Source organism: Trichechus manatus, unplaced genomic scaffold, assembly GCF_000243295.1.
Source record: "Trichechus manatus latirostris isolate Lorelei unplaced genomic scaffold, TriManLat1.0 scaffold00247, whole genome shotgun sequence".
NCBI classification, from domain to species: Eukaryota; Metazoa; Chordata; class Mammalia; order Sirenia; family Trichechidae; genus Trichechus; species Trichechus manatus.
The window spans coordinates 1,273,845-1,287,283 of record NW_004444183.1 but is presented as its reverse complement, the minus strand read 5'-3'; the positions used below and the strand labels follow the sequence as shown (position 1 = coordinate 1,287,283).

At 37.5% G+C, this 13,439-nt stretch overlaps 1 protein-coding gene across 1 annotated transcript in view; it reads left to right on the top strand.

Moving 5' to 3' along the window:
* The window catches only part of ABCA13 (ATP binding cassette subfamily A member 13), a 527,556-nt gene that overhangs the window by 426,507 nt on the left and 87,610 nt on the right, over window positions 1-13,439 (top strand). Inside the window, 3 exon segments of the mRNA XM_023724448.1 lie at window positions 3,341-3,594; window positions 7,338-7,530; window positions 10,440-10,564. Coding sequence (XP_023580216.1) covers window positions 3,341-3,594; window positions 7,338-7,530; window positions 10,440-10,564 — 572 coding nt within the window.

Below are 13,439 nucleotides of genomic sequence, written 5' to 3'. Positions count from 1 at the left end.
TCTAGAATGAAATGTATAATTGACAATTCTATAAGTTAATTCTTCAATGACATGAAACGTATACCATTGTGTGTCATATATACATATTATTATAATTTTTCTCCCTTATAAAAATTATTGCTTATTTTTGGATCAGTTATGAATTTGAATGTAAGGAGAGAAAGACTATAAATATCCAAGTCTAATTCTCTATTCTGTTTGCATAGCTTTGTTTGGTAATTGTAGTTATATGGCCTTTCTGGGTTAAATACATGAAATCTAAAGGTCAGCTCAATAGCTCACCATTTTAGTGTATTGTGCCATAGGCTGTGCGTTCTGCTGGGAAGATCTTAGTCCTTGGACCAGAAAGGTCAAGTTCAACACACTGTGGCAGAGCCATTGCCAAAAGAATGAACAAATCAATCTCAGAAGAAATACACCAGAATGCCCCTTAGAAGCAAGGATGGCGAGACTTGGCTCACTTACTTTGGACACATCATCAGGAAAGATAAATGCTAGAAGAAGACGTAATGTTTCATAAAGTAAAGGTTCAATGAAAGTGAGGGAAACCCTCAATGAGATGGATTGACACAATAGTTACAACAATGGATTTAAACATACCAATAATCTTGAAGAGGGCACAGGACTGGGCAAGATTCTGTTCTGTTTTACACAAAGTGGCTGTGAGTTGGAGCCAACTTGATGGCTAGTAGCAACAAGTATAAGCTAGGAATTTTCCGTGTTATTTAAATGCTCATAGTTACCTAGTAAAATAACTACTAATACTATCCATTCATTTGAACACTCATGTCACCTTGTGGCTACTCATGTTATCCACATTAAAGCATGATAAACTAAGGCTTAGAGAAGTTAATTAACTTGCCACAAACCAAGTATTTCTAAAAAGTGGTAAAGCCAGCTCATTAACCCAAGTTTGACTGTCTGCGAAGTCCAAAGTCTTAAGTATTTTGCTTTACTGTTAAGTAAATGAATGACTGGAAGAATACTCTTTTTGATATTTTCTTAAACTTAATAAATTAACTATTTATGCACTAGGACATATGATGTATATAAAACATGCATATGTGTACTCTTTAGAAGGAAATATTTTGATGGTGCAAATATTTGTCCATTCATTCATTCAGACCCTATTTATCAATCACCTGTTGTATCTCACACATTATATTTGGTTCATGGCATACAGTGATAAACATACTCATGCATTGCCCTCAAAGAGTTTAAAGTCCAGTGGATCAAACAGAGACGTGAACAGTGTGATTAGAAGTATACTAGTGAGGAATCCAGAGTGTCCTTTGAGATCAGAAGAGTAGCTTTTAACCAAATCTGGGAGTGATCATAGGTAAGCTCTAAGCTAACAATCTAAAGGGGAAAAGTAGGAGGCATTACAGTCATAGGAAAGAGCACAAGGTAAGACCTAGAGTGCTTTCTGGTAACTATAATTGGCTGAGTAAAGCTGGAGAGTACAATGTGAAGGGAGTGAGGGTGGTGAAATAGAAGGCTGAAGAAGTGTTTAAATACAGAGAGGGCATCCCATGCCTCGCTAAAGTGCTTGGACTTCACCTGAAGGAAATAGACAATGGCTTTAAGTGGCTTTAATCAAGGAAATAAAGTTTTCATTTTAGAAAGATGCAGTGTGGAGACAATTTGGAGGGGATAATGTTTGAAAGCAGGGAACTGGCTAGAAGAAAGCTGTTACAACAACCTAGGAGAGAGAGTTTTACAGCTTGAATTAAGGTAACAGCAACAGGAATTGAAAGAAGTAAAATAGTTTTTGAAGTTATTTTGGAGAAAGAATTGTCTTGATGTGGGATGTAAAATAGAGGAAGCAGAGATTGAATGCTGGTGTCATTCAATGAGCAGTCTCAAAAAGAAGACTCTGCAAGGGATGTTTTCTGCTCTTATTGCTGTACCCCAATACCTGGAACAGAGCATGGAATGTGGTTGAGGCTCAATAAAATACTTGTCAACTATCTGGGGACTCTGTAATGGAAGTTTTTGGATGGCTTTCATTTTGCACATGTTCAATTTGAGATGCAAGTGGGACCCATGAGGAGATGTCTACTAAGAAGCTGGATATACAGTTTGGTGCTCAGAATAGATACCTGATTTGAAGCTAGAGATTTGGAAGTCATCAACCCAGAGAAGGTAGAGGGTGAAGCGTGAGAAAACCACTAATAAGCGAGAAAACCCTGAGGACTAATATTTTGGAGAAGTAAGGAATACAGAGTCCCTGAGAATCTGAAAGGCATTGGCCAGTAATGTTGGAGGAATATATTCAAGGAAAAAGAGCATTTTGGAAAGAAGGGAGCTTGCTCGTGGCACATACTTTCAAGAGTTCAATTGACAGTCCCCAAGAAGTACTCATTGCATTTTCCAACAAGGAGAACTTAGATGACCGGGAAAGGAAACGGCAATCAGTTAAGAAGTGAAGGAGGTGATGTTGGGATTATTGGTAGCACGTACTTTCAAGAGTTCAGTTGACAGTCTCCAAGAAGTTCTCCTTGCATTTTCCAACAAGGAGAGCTTTGATGACCTGATGAAATCAGTTTCAGAGGAAATGGCAGTTGGTTAAGAAGGGAAGGAGGGGATAGTGTGAAGAATGAGAAAACAGTTGACACTTTCTGTAAGCTTGGGAGTCACACGAGAGAGGTTATGGTAGACAGAGAGGATGTGGGCATGAGGGAGCATTGGCTAGAGCTTTTAGGATGGGAGAGACTTGAGTATGAAAAATCACTAATGGAAAGGAGCAAGTAGAGAAGATGGTGATATAGGAGAGGGGACATAATTGGTGGTCTGAGGGCCTAGAGGAGGAGAGAGAATGAGACCCAGAGCCCAAGTAAAAATTCCTTGTGGCAAGAAGACCAGATATAGGTAAACTGAGTTAGCAGAGGGAAAAGATGACATTGAAGAAATCCCTTTTGGTAGGTTCTATTTTCTTTGAATATTAGGAGATTGAAGGTGTTTGAAAATTACGAGATTTCTTCTGAGATTGAGGTGATTTAAGAAAAGAAGAGAAGCTTTGAAATAACTGAGGTTGAGACTAGGAGAGAACAAAGACTAAAGCCACACAGAGAAATCTGAATCCTTAATGATGGAAACCATGTGTTTTTAGCAGCAGCAGCTGAGGATGATGATTTTCATTGATTGCACTCAGCAAGATTGGGAGAAGGAAGACTATGGACAGGAGTGAGGGTTCTAGTCTGTTCCGAGAATGTCACTGAGTGCCTGGGACAGGGAGGACCTGGAATATGGGACTGGCCAAGGAGAAATAGAAGTTACTGGTATGTTTTGTTAAATGAAGGTATTTTAAATTTTGATTTCTCTTTCTTTCACTGTACAGAATCTACAGAACGTTTATGATGTCCTCAAATGGGTTTTTACTATCTTTCCTCAATTCTGCCTGGGTCAAGGACTGATAGAACTCTGTTATAATCAGATCAAATATGACCTGACCCACAACTTCGGCATTGATTCCTATGTGAGTCCCTTTGAGATGAACTTCCTGGGCTGGATCTTCGTGGTGTTGGCGTTCCAGGGCACGGTTCTTCTCCTCCTGAGGCTTCTGTTGCACTGGGACCTTCTGCAGCAGTGGAGGTGTGTCCTGCAGTGCTCATACTTGAGTGGCACAGATTCTCAGATAAAGGGAGGGAGTGAAAAATACACCCCGGAAGTTGCAAGATAAGAAACATGTCTGATCAGTATTACACACAGTTCTAATGCGTTAATATTTCATAAGCTGCTCTTTTTTTGATTAGTGTCAGTCACCAGCACTAAGAAGGAAAATGACAAAAGATAAGGTGCCACCCTATGGGATGATCTTTCCAGTTATTTAATTATATCAATCGATGTATTTTCTATTTTGAAATTGCTCAATTGCCCCATTACTTTGATTGTAGCACTGAAGGTGAGTTTGGTTGATACTATAACATAATTTTATTTTTATGGCTAAAAAATTAGCTCCTGGAAGCAGGTATGTATGGGAATTCAGTGAAGGTAACCACATGACCTTTGCCAGATACTGTTGCTTCTATCTTTGTTAGGATAAAAGTCAGTACAATCAAAGTAGCACAAGGGGGATATGTACATATGTGGATATATAATATGGTTATATATGTTTTTGCATATATATGTGTATGTATATCTATATCTCTATATTTATATATCTATATATCTCACCAATACTCTACACAGGATTTAAGGTGGCTTTGCAAGGATGTCTAAAATATTGTCAGATAAAACATTTGAAAGAGATGAGAAAGAAATGTGCTCTCTTGTATAGGATCCATAATGGCACGTCTCCACTATCCATGACCCAAGTGGCCTCAATTGATTGACCTTGTCTTTCTAAGAGGTACATGTTTCCCTCTGACTTCTCCTTATGAGAGGGCTCTGTCATGGAGAAATTACTAATTAGGACCATGTCACTGGAGAGCCTATTAAAAATAATAAATGCAAATTATTAAAATTTTATGATGACTTCCTTATAGAATTTCTTCCCCTTCAGTCTTTTCGTGACATATTTCCTTACATAACCCCTTTTCAACTGCTCAGGTAAGCAACTATCTTGAATACAAATGCAAAGCTCTTTTGAATTGGCCACAATAACTCTGAAATACATAGATTTCCAATATCTGACTGAAGTTAGAATAAAATTCGGAGTGCCTTTCAAACCTAATTGGTTTTGTGATTGACCCTTATACATTTAATCAATTTTAAAACCTGTAATGTAGAATTCCCTTTGAAAGATTTCAGGTGCTGAGTTCTCCAGCATTTTTTTTTTTTTTTTTAAGAGAAGATTTTTCTTTAAGGAGAAGCCTTTCTGTATTGCCTTTATTTGGTAGGCTGTAAATATAAATTAAACCATATTTTATAATAATGTCATTTTTATGTAAAGTAAATAGTCAATATTTATTGTTCTTTCTCAGTAAGGAGACAAAGCAAAGAAATTTAATGTTTACAATACTGGCGTACTAGTCCGTTATGGATAACTATCACAACAACTAAGCCAGTTTGTTTTTAAAATTGAGATATAACCAGACCACTATTCACTGCCTAAAAGATAAAGTCCAAGATTCTTAACATGGTCATTGGTGGGCCGCCCCTCCCTAAGCCTAGCACCTCATACTTTGTCGAACTATTGGACTCTTTCCCCAACCCCCACATAGATGTACACTGGTCTTGGATCCATGCCAAGTCTGTATCCTCTGCTGGGATTGACCTCTCTCACTTCCATCATCTCCTCCCAGCCCCTCCCTGTCTCACTGGCTAGGTTTGATGCCTTCTCAGTATTTCCACTACATCCTGTTGTTTACTATCAATGCACATCCACATTGTTTTATACAAGTTATATCTTAATCTCCTCTGCTTGACCCTAAGTTCCTTTATGCGGGAAATAGAGTAAAATCTGTTTGAGCCATTAGAATAACTTTGGGTTTAAACAAATGTACATGCCTGGGTGCCACCCTAGAACCATAAGAGCACAGGCTCTGAGAGTGGGAAACAGGTTGCAATGATAAAACTTCCCAGGTGACTAATGAGGACAGGAGGAGAACCACTGATCTGGGTGACAGCAGGGTGAACGTGGAAACAGGAAAGAACAGAGCTGGAGAGAGAAAAGGACCTCTGGAAGGCCAAGATAGGGTAAGTGTCAGGAAATGAACCTTCTAGGGCTGAAGAAGCAAAGTAAACTACATGCCAGGCTTCATGGAGAATTAGAATTTTGTTCAAAATAAAACAAGATTTTCTCCAGGGGTGGTAAAAAAAAGAAAAGAAAACAAAAGTACCTTCAACTGGGAAGGGAGGAGAGAGGTCCAGTTTGTACTTTTTCCCCCTTTTACATTAAATAAATTGTTTTTTGAAGTAACATTCATACAGAAAAATGTAAAATTCAGTGCATTTTCCCAGTTGCGTAAACCCCTATAACCCCCTCAGATTAATAAATTGAAAACTACCAACACCTCAGAAGCCCCCTCATAGACCTCTTCCAGCCAATAACCACTCTATAGCTAACCGCTATTCTTGTTTTTAAATTCATTGATGCATTGTTCATGCCTTTAAGTGTTATATAAATGGAATTATACAATATTTACTCCCATGTATCTAGCTATATTTTCTCATCATCTATGTCATATGTGGAATAAATTATATATTTGTCAAATGGTAATTTCAGGTATGGAAAATAATATAGGAAAAATAGTTGGCGAGGTACTGCGGATTGGCAGTGAATGTTTTATTTTATTTTAAAATAGTTTAAGATTTCAAGAAGTTGAAGAATTGGTATGGTGCGTTTTCCTATGCACCTTTCGCCCACTTCCCCAATGATAATCTGATATACATGGTATAACCATAATACATTGTCAAAACCAGGAAACGGAAGTTGATACAATGCTAACTCTGTAGGCTGCACCTTTTTAACCATTAAAATGTTGGCATATTACACTTTACAGGGGAAATTGAAAATTTATTTGCAAATTAAAATGCAGCAGACTGAAAATCATATAGAATATTGAAAAATGAGCAATTCTGTATATATTTTTTACTCATTGGACAAATACTATTGAATACAGTGTTCAAGGCATTATGCAATGTGCTTGCCATCCTATCCTTTCATACAATTCAATATATACTATATAATGTTTTAGAACTTGTATATACAATCTGAAGGAAACCCTATGGGGCAGTTCCATTCTGTCATACAGTGTCACTGAGTCCATGGTATGATGGCACACAACGACAACATTTACAATCTACTCTATTAAATGATCTGTTTAATTACTTTTCTAAAAGGACTTAGACAAGTTGGCTCCTTATGATAATTTTGTGATAGCTTCTTTATAGCGTAAGTCTGGGATGACTTTTAATTTATAAAATTGAAAAGTAGCTCTAGTTGAGTGTTGATCCATTTCAGTGTCTTATAGAAACATGAGTGTTTTCTTCAGATTAGTGAGTGAAAGCTGACTATTGCTGGTAATTGTAATCAGACGGCAGGAATAGGATGATACCGCAGATGTCTGGAGCAGCCTGGGTCGTGCAAGTGGTTTACAATCAGCTGCTTACCTAAAGGCTGGAGATTTGAACCCACCAAGTGGCTCCGCACAAGAAAAGCCTGATGATCTGCTTCCATGAAGATTAGTCAAGAAAACCTTATGGATCATTTCTACTCTGTAACACATGGGTTTGCCAGGAATTGGAATTGACTCAACGGCAGTAGGATTTTAGTTTTATTTTGCAGCGGTCTGTTTTTGTTTTGTTTTTATAGATTTCTGATCTCTGTGTTTCTGTGGACTCTTCCAGTATAATCTCTCATGTGTGAATTATCTCTGATTTTATCTTCCCAGGGGTCATTCTGCCCTCAGAGGCACAGTCAAAACTTCTAAGGATATAGATGTTGAAAAAGAGCAAATGAGAGTGTTTGAAGGAAGAACCAGTGGAGATATTCTTGTGTTACACAATCTTAGTAAAAGTTATCAAAGCTTTTTCAAGAAGACCACTGCTGTACAAGATATTAGCTTGGGCATACCAAGAGGAGAGGTAAAGAAGCTTCTATTTTACTCCTTCCTGTTGCAATCCTATGAATTCTAATGTTAATCATTATTTTCAGAATATCTAAAATAACTAAAAGGAGCCTTCCAATTTCAGGAACTGCTCTAAAATCAGTAGAAGCAGAAGATGAGTAGACTATCTATTGGCTCTTTCCATACAGAAAACTTCACTGATTGATAGAGTTTATTTATTTTGTTTCATAATTTTTAAAAATTCATGTGAATGGGGAGTTTTAATTATTGTTTGGGTTAAGAGATGACTTTTTATTCAGTGGAAATATTTTGTGAATCCAATTAATTAAGGGAAGCACTTCCAACTTGGACTTTAATATTCTTTAAGTGGCCAATTAGACCCATCTAGTAACATGCTACTCTGCCAAGGTAAAGAAAACTCACACACCATAGCAATAGCTCATAAATTTTTTCATGAATATGACACTAATAAGAGAAAAAATGTTTGATCAGAACTGACAGAAGCCACATAAATTGTTCTTGATTTGTGCTTAATATGTAAGGGAAATTAGTTATAGAAATGATTACCTTTAATTAACTGTTAAAAATAAAAGAGGACCTTGGATTTACATTGTTCCAAGCTCCTGAGAAATTCAAAGAAAGTTATATATCTGTGCCCTGCTTGTGAGCTGAGAGCTGAGAGTAGGTGTTTCAGATATGAAGTGTTCCGAGGTAGGAAGGAGTCAAGTGACCAATCTAAAGCCATTCAGCAGTAGCCTTAGAACCTGGGCCCATGATCTGTAGTAGAATAAAATGTTAAGGAAAGATTTTTGTTGTTGTTGTTATTTGCCACTTCTCTAAGACTAGCTATGCTGTCGTAGGTATCTTACTGGATGAGGAGGCCTGGTGGTAAAGCAGTTAAGAACTTGCCTGCTAAACCAAACCCTACGGGGAAGTTCTACTCTGTTCTTTAGGGTCACTATGAGTCAGAACTGACTCAACAGCAATGGATTTGGGGTTTGGGGTTAAAAATGGATATTATTTTTGTCATGTCTCCACAGTAGGTTTAAGCCAAGGGATAAGAGAAAACTTGAGAATCTTCATAAGAATGATGCTCCATGTATCTGAAATGATTCCAAGATGCCATTTAAATTAGGGTTCCTCTGAGCTTTTATGAATAAACCCTGGTGGCATGGTGGTTAAGCACTAGACTGCTAACTGAAAAGTCAATGGTTTGAACCCACCAGCTGTTCCGTGGGAGTAAGATGTAGCAGTCTGCTTCTGTAAAGATTGCAGCCTTGGACAACCTACGGGGCAGTTCTGCTCTGTCCTATAGGATCACTGTGAGTTGGAATCAACTCAACAGCATACAATAACAGCAGCAAGCTTTTATGAGCATCACCATTTAAGTACCTAGATATAACATCTATGCAAGGGTCTGTGGAAGGGACAGAGATGACTAAGAACTACCCTTAGCACTCTAGGAATTAATAATTGAGTAAGAAACAAAAGATCAAAAACATACAGTGTTATATAACAACTTAAGTGCTATCCCGAGGTAGGACAAGATTAAAGGTGAACAGGGAATATTGTCTTAAGTGCTGTAAGTTCAGGGAAGGACAGCAGGGCAGGCATGGGCTCATAGGGCAGAGGGCACTTTATAAAAAGATAGGTTTTGCTTTAAGCTTTGAAGAATAGGCACAGTTTAGCTAGGGTGATGGAATTTTACCTTGGTACAGCCAGCTCAAGTATGGTCTGACTGACAACTGTGACATGGCACAGCCCTGGCACAAGATGGGTCATTTTTCAGATGGGGGAGACATCCAGTTTAATTAGGAGAAACACAGTAATTGAAGCGGGTCCCAATTCAGGAAAGCATCTGGCATCCAGAGGTAAAACATAGGATATGAGATAGTTAGGTGGGGCATGGTGACAGGGAATGTACAGCCCCAATTTTCTGAGACTCGAGGGGTCAGGAAGTGTATCAGTTTGTCACCAGGTAGCAGCATGTCAGAACACAGCAGCCATCAGGAGACAAGTGTCGTGGAAGGAGATGGGCAAGAACCAGTAAGACTCAGTCTCCAAGGTAGAATCTCAGGCAAAGAATATGCTGAGGTACAAGATAGAGACTAGGTCTAGAAAAGAAAGTGAAAAGGTGCTCTTTAACATGGAATATAATACAAGATTGAATCAAGAAATAAGCTGACTTGATGCTGAGTGTCAGAGCATGGAACTAGAGGTCATTAAATATTGCCTTCTTAATTAAGGTCAGCACTAGCCCAGACTCTAGGTTAGGACTAAATTTACAAGTGACAGTCAAATAGTCTGTTCAGTGGAAAAGCAAGGTGTTCAAGAAGGGTGGGAACCAACTTGTAATAACTAACTATATATAGTTATATACTAACTATATATATAATACATGTATGTATATGTGTACATACATATATATACCTATACATGGAGCCCTGGTGGCGTGGTGGCTAAGAGCTATGGCTGCTAACCAAAAGATTGGCAGTTCGAATCCACCAGCCGTTCCTTGGAAACACTATGGGAGCCATTCTACTCCGTCCTATAGGGTCGCTATGAGTTGGAATCGACTTGATGGCAACAGGTTTTATAAATGTGTATATATATATATACACACACATATATATAGTTAGTATATACATAGTAGGGTATGAGGAGAATGGAAAATGGACTGTCTTTAGAAAGTACTTTTAAAATATACATGACATGGGATATCTCAGCATAGTTTGGGGTAGTTGGCATTTACTTCTCATCTTCTTGAGTTTTCTACAGCAATGTCTATAAATTCATGTTGGAAATTTTATATGCCTCGAATGCCATGATGGTTTTGAAAGTACTTCGTAATCATTGAAGTGCTTTATACAGTGGTATTATTTTAAAAGTCTACAATTATCACAAACCAACAGTATCAGCTCATAGTTGGGTGAAAGCAAATGCTTTGGGCTTCTAGGAGTGAATGGAGCTGGAAAGAGTACCACATTCAAAATGCTGAGTGGTGACATTGCTCCAACGTCAGGACATGCTGTCATCAGGACTCCCATGGGGTAAGATCTGAGTTCAGCAGTTTTGCTGCCTGAAGAGATACTCAAGTCCAGAACACTCTCAGCATTCCCTTAGTCTGTGCACTAAAGTCTGAGAATGCCATTTTCTTCAAGATTTGCCATCCGATTACTAATTCTCAGAAGGGGAAGTAGAGCTTCCAAATAGGAATGAATTAGTTATCATCTGTGTAGGAGTTTTTTATACATTCTCATGCAAACTAAGCCTTTGTCTGTGTTATATGTTGTAAGTATTCTCTTTCAGTTGTACTTTGCGTTTTAACTTTTTTAACAAAAGCTATGTATGATGCAGGACCGGGCAGTGTTTCGTTCTGTTGTACATAGGGTCTCTATGAGTCCGAACTGACTTGAATGCACCTAACAACAACAACGTGTGTATATATATAGATAAATTCTCAATTTTTGTGGTGTCAATTTTATCAGGTTTTTCCTTTGTGTTTCTTGGTTTTTGAATCTTGTTTAAGAAATTCTTCCCTTTCTGAAGTTACAAAGCTCTGATTTTCATTTCAAAGCTTTTTTTTTTATATTCATGCCTTTAATTTATGTGGATTTTATATTAGAATACATTGTGTAGCAGAAATACAATTTGATTTTTTCTATCCAGAATTCCACTTTGCCTGTAATACAGTTTTCTCAATAAAATATCCTCTGCCCATTGATTGGAAGTGCCTCCCTTCCTATATACAAGTTCTCATATGTGCTGGGCACTCTCCCTTTGTTCTCTTGTTTTATGAGTCACCTTAACAGATTACCTTGCCTGTATCTCTTCCTAGTTCTTCATTTTAAGAATTGTTTGCACCATTCGGATCCATCATTAATGCATATTAATTTTAGAATAAAACTCCATAAAAATGTCACAATATTTGAATGTTGATTGGGATTGCATCAACTTGGTAGTATTTCGTTTGACATCTTTATGATTTTTGTCTGCCTTTTCCTGGACTGTGGTCTATATTGCTGTTTATTCAGGTCATCTTAAAAACACTATGTAATTATGTTTTTCATTTTTTAAAAACAAAGTTATGGCATATCTTCTTTTAGATTTCTTCACCCAGATGAATTTATCTTCATTAGGAGTTGATTCATCTCTAAATTATTCATTGTATTAGCTTTCTTTTTGTTCGATGTTCTCATGGCCCTTGGCATTTTGCTAGATCACCTTGCAAGTGAGTTTGTTTATGTGCTTTTGCTTTTGCCTGTCTCTGTGTGCCACCTCTGTCTAGCAGTTTTGTGGTTCCTTCCCTAGATCTCTAGTCTGGAAACTGGTCTTATATTGACGGCTTTGGGGTCCCATCTTGCAGCAATATGGAGTATATCCCATTTCCAACACTGAGTAACTTGTCCTGCCACTGCTGATTCAACCAGGAAGATTGTTCTTGATAGCTGCCCCGGTTCATGGCAACCTCATATACAATGGAACGAAGGTTGCCCAGTCCAGGGCTATCCCCAGGATCAGTTGCAGATCAGACTATTGTGATCCACAGAGCTTTCACTGGCTGATTTTCAGAAGTAGATCTCCAGACCTTTCTTCTTAGTCCATCTTAGTCTGGAAGCTCTGCTGAAATCTGTTCAGCATCATAGCAACCCATGCAAACCTCCACTGACAAACAGATGGGTGGTGGCTGCACTTCAGATACGTTCATGTTTTTTCAGCCCTTTTTAATGAGAGGCAGGGCTGTGCTCTAGACCCAGTATTGAACTTGATTTTGCTTCCACCCCCATGTATAAAGTGCTTGTGATTCCCTTTACCGTACATAAGTCAAATTCCTCACTATCTTTTTGTAATTCATACACAGGACCCAGTAGGCCAGTGGTCTACTGCTTTTTGTTTCTGACCCACAGGAATGTTTATTTTTGAGTGTGGTTATATCTCAATAATCAAATAATATATTTATCTATTATTAGTTTATTTGAGTTACTGCTACTACATACCAATGACTCTTTTACACACTGGCTATATAGCAATGAATAAAGCAAAAACAAAAATTGTTGATCATTTCTTTCATGTTTGGGAAGAAATTTAAGGCATAGTGTCCAGAATTCCCCATTGGAATTTTTTTTTTAATATAATTTACTTATTTTGTTGTTGCTGAGAATATACACAACAAAACATACACCAATTCAGTGCTTTCTACATGTACCATTTAGTGATATTGATTACATTCTTCAAGTAGTGCAACCCTTCTCACTCTCCTCTTCTGAGCTGTTCCTCCCCCATTAACATAAATTCACTGCCCCCTAAGGTTCCTAGTTAATCTTTTGAGTTACTGTTGTCCCTTTGATCTCCTATAGATAGAAGAGCATAATGCTCAAGGCAGATATTTTTAACTAGCTAACCTAAACTATTGTTTGGTTTTAAAAAGACTTCAGGGGATATTTTTGGTTTCAGGTTTAAAGATTATCTCAGGGTGATAGTTTCAGGGCTTCATCCATTGGAATTTTAATTGATTTTATGTTGCACTTATATGTTGACAATACTCTGTTTTCTCTTCCACAAGCCTAGTGTATCTTTCGTTACTGAAATAAATGTAATTCATTTACAAAAGCATTAATTGATCTTCATGTTGTATATAGAATACAAAACTCTTATCATTAATCAATGAAACATTTGTCTTTTTTTTTTCCTACGGTAATACCTTTAATTCCAATTCTCTTTTCTATTTTCCTTAGAATTATCAAAGCAATGACAATACTCTGCATCGTATTTCTTACAGAAATGGTAGTATTTCTATTTAATATAATAATAGCTTGGAAATTATATATATGTGTATATATATATGGAGCCCTGGTGGCATAATGGTTAAGAACTTGGCAGCTAACCAAAAGTTCAGCAGTTCGAATCCTCCAGCCATTCCTTGGA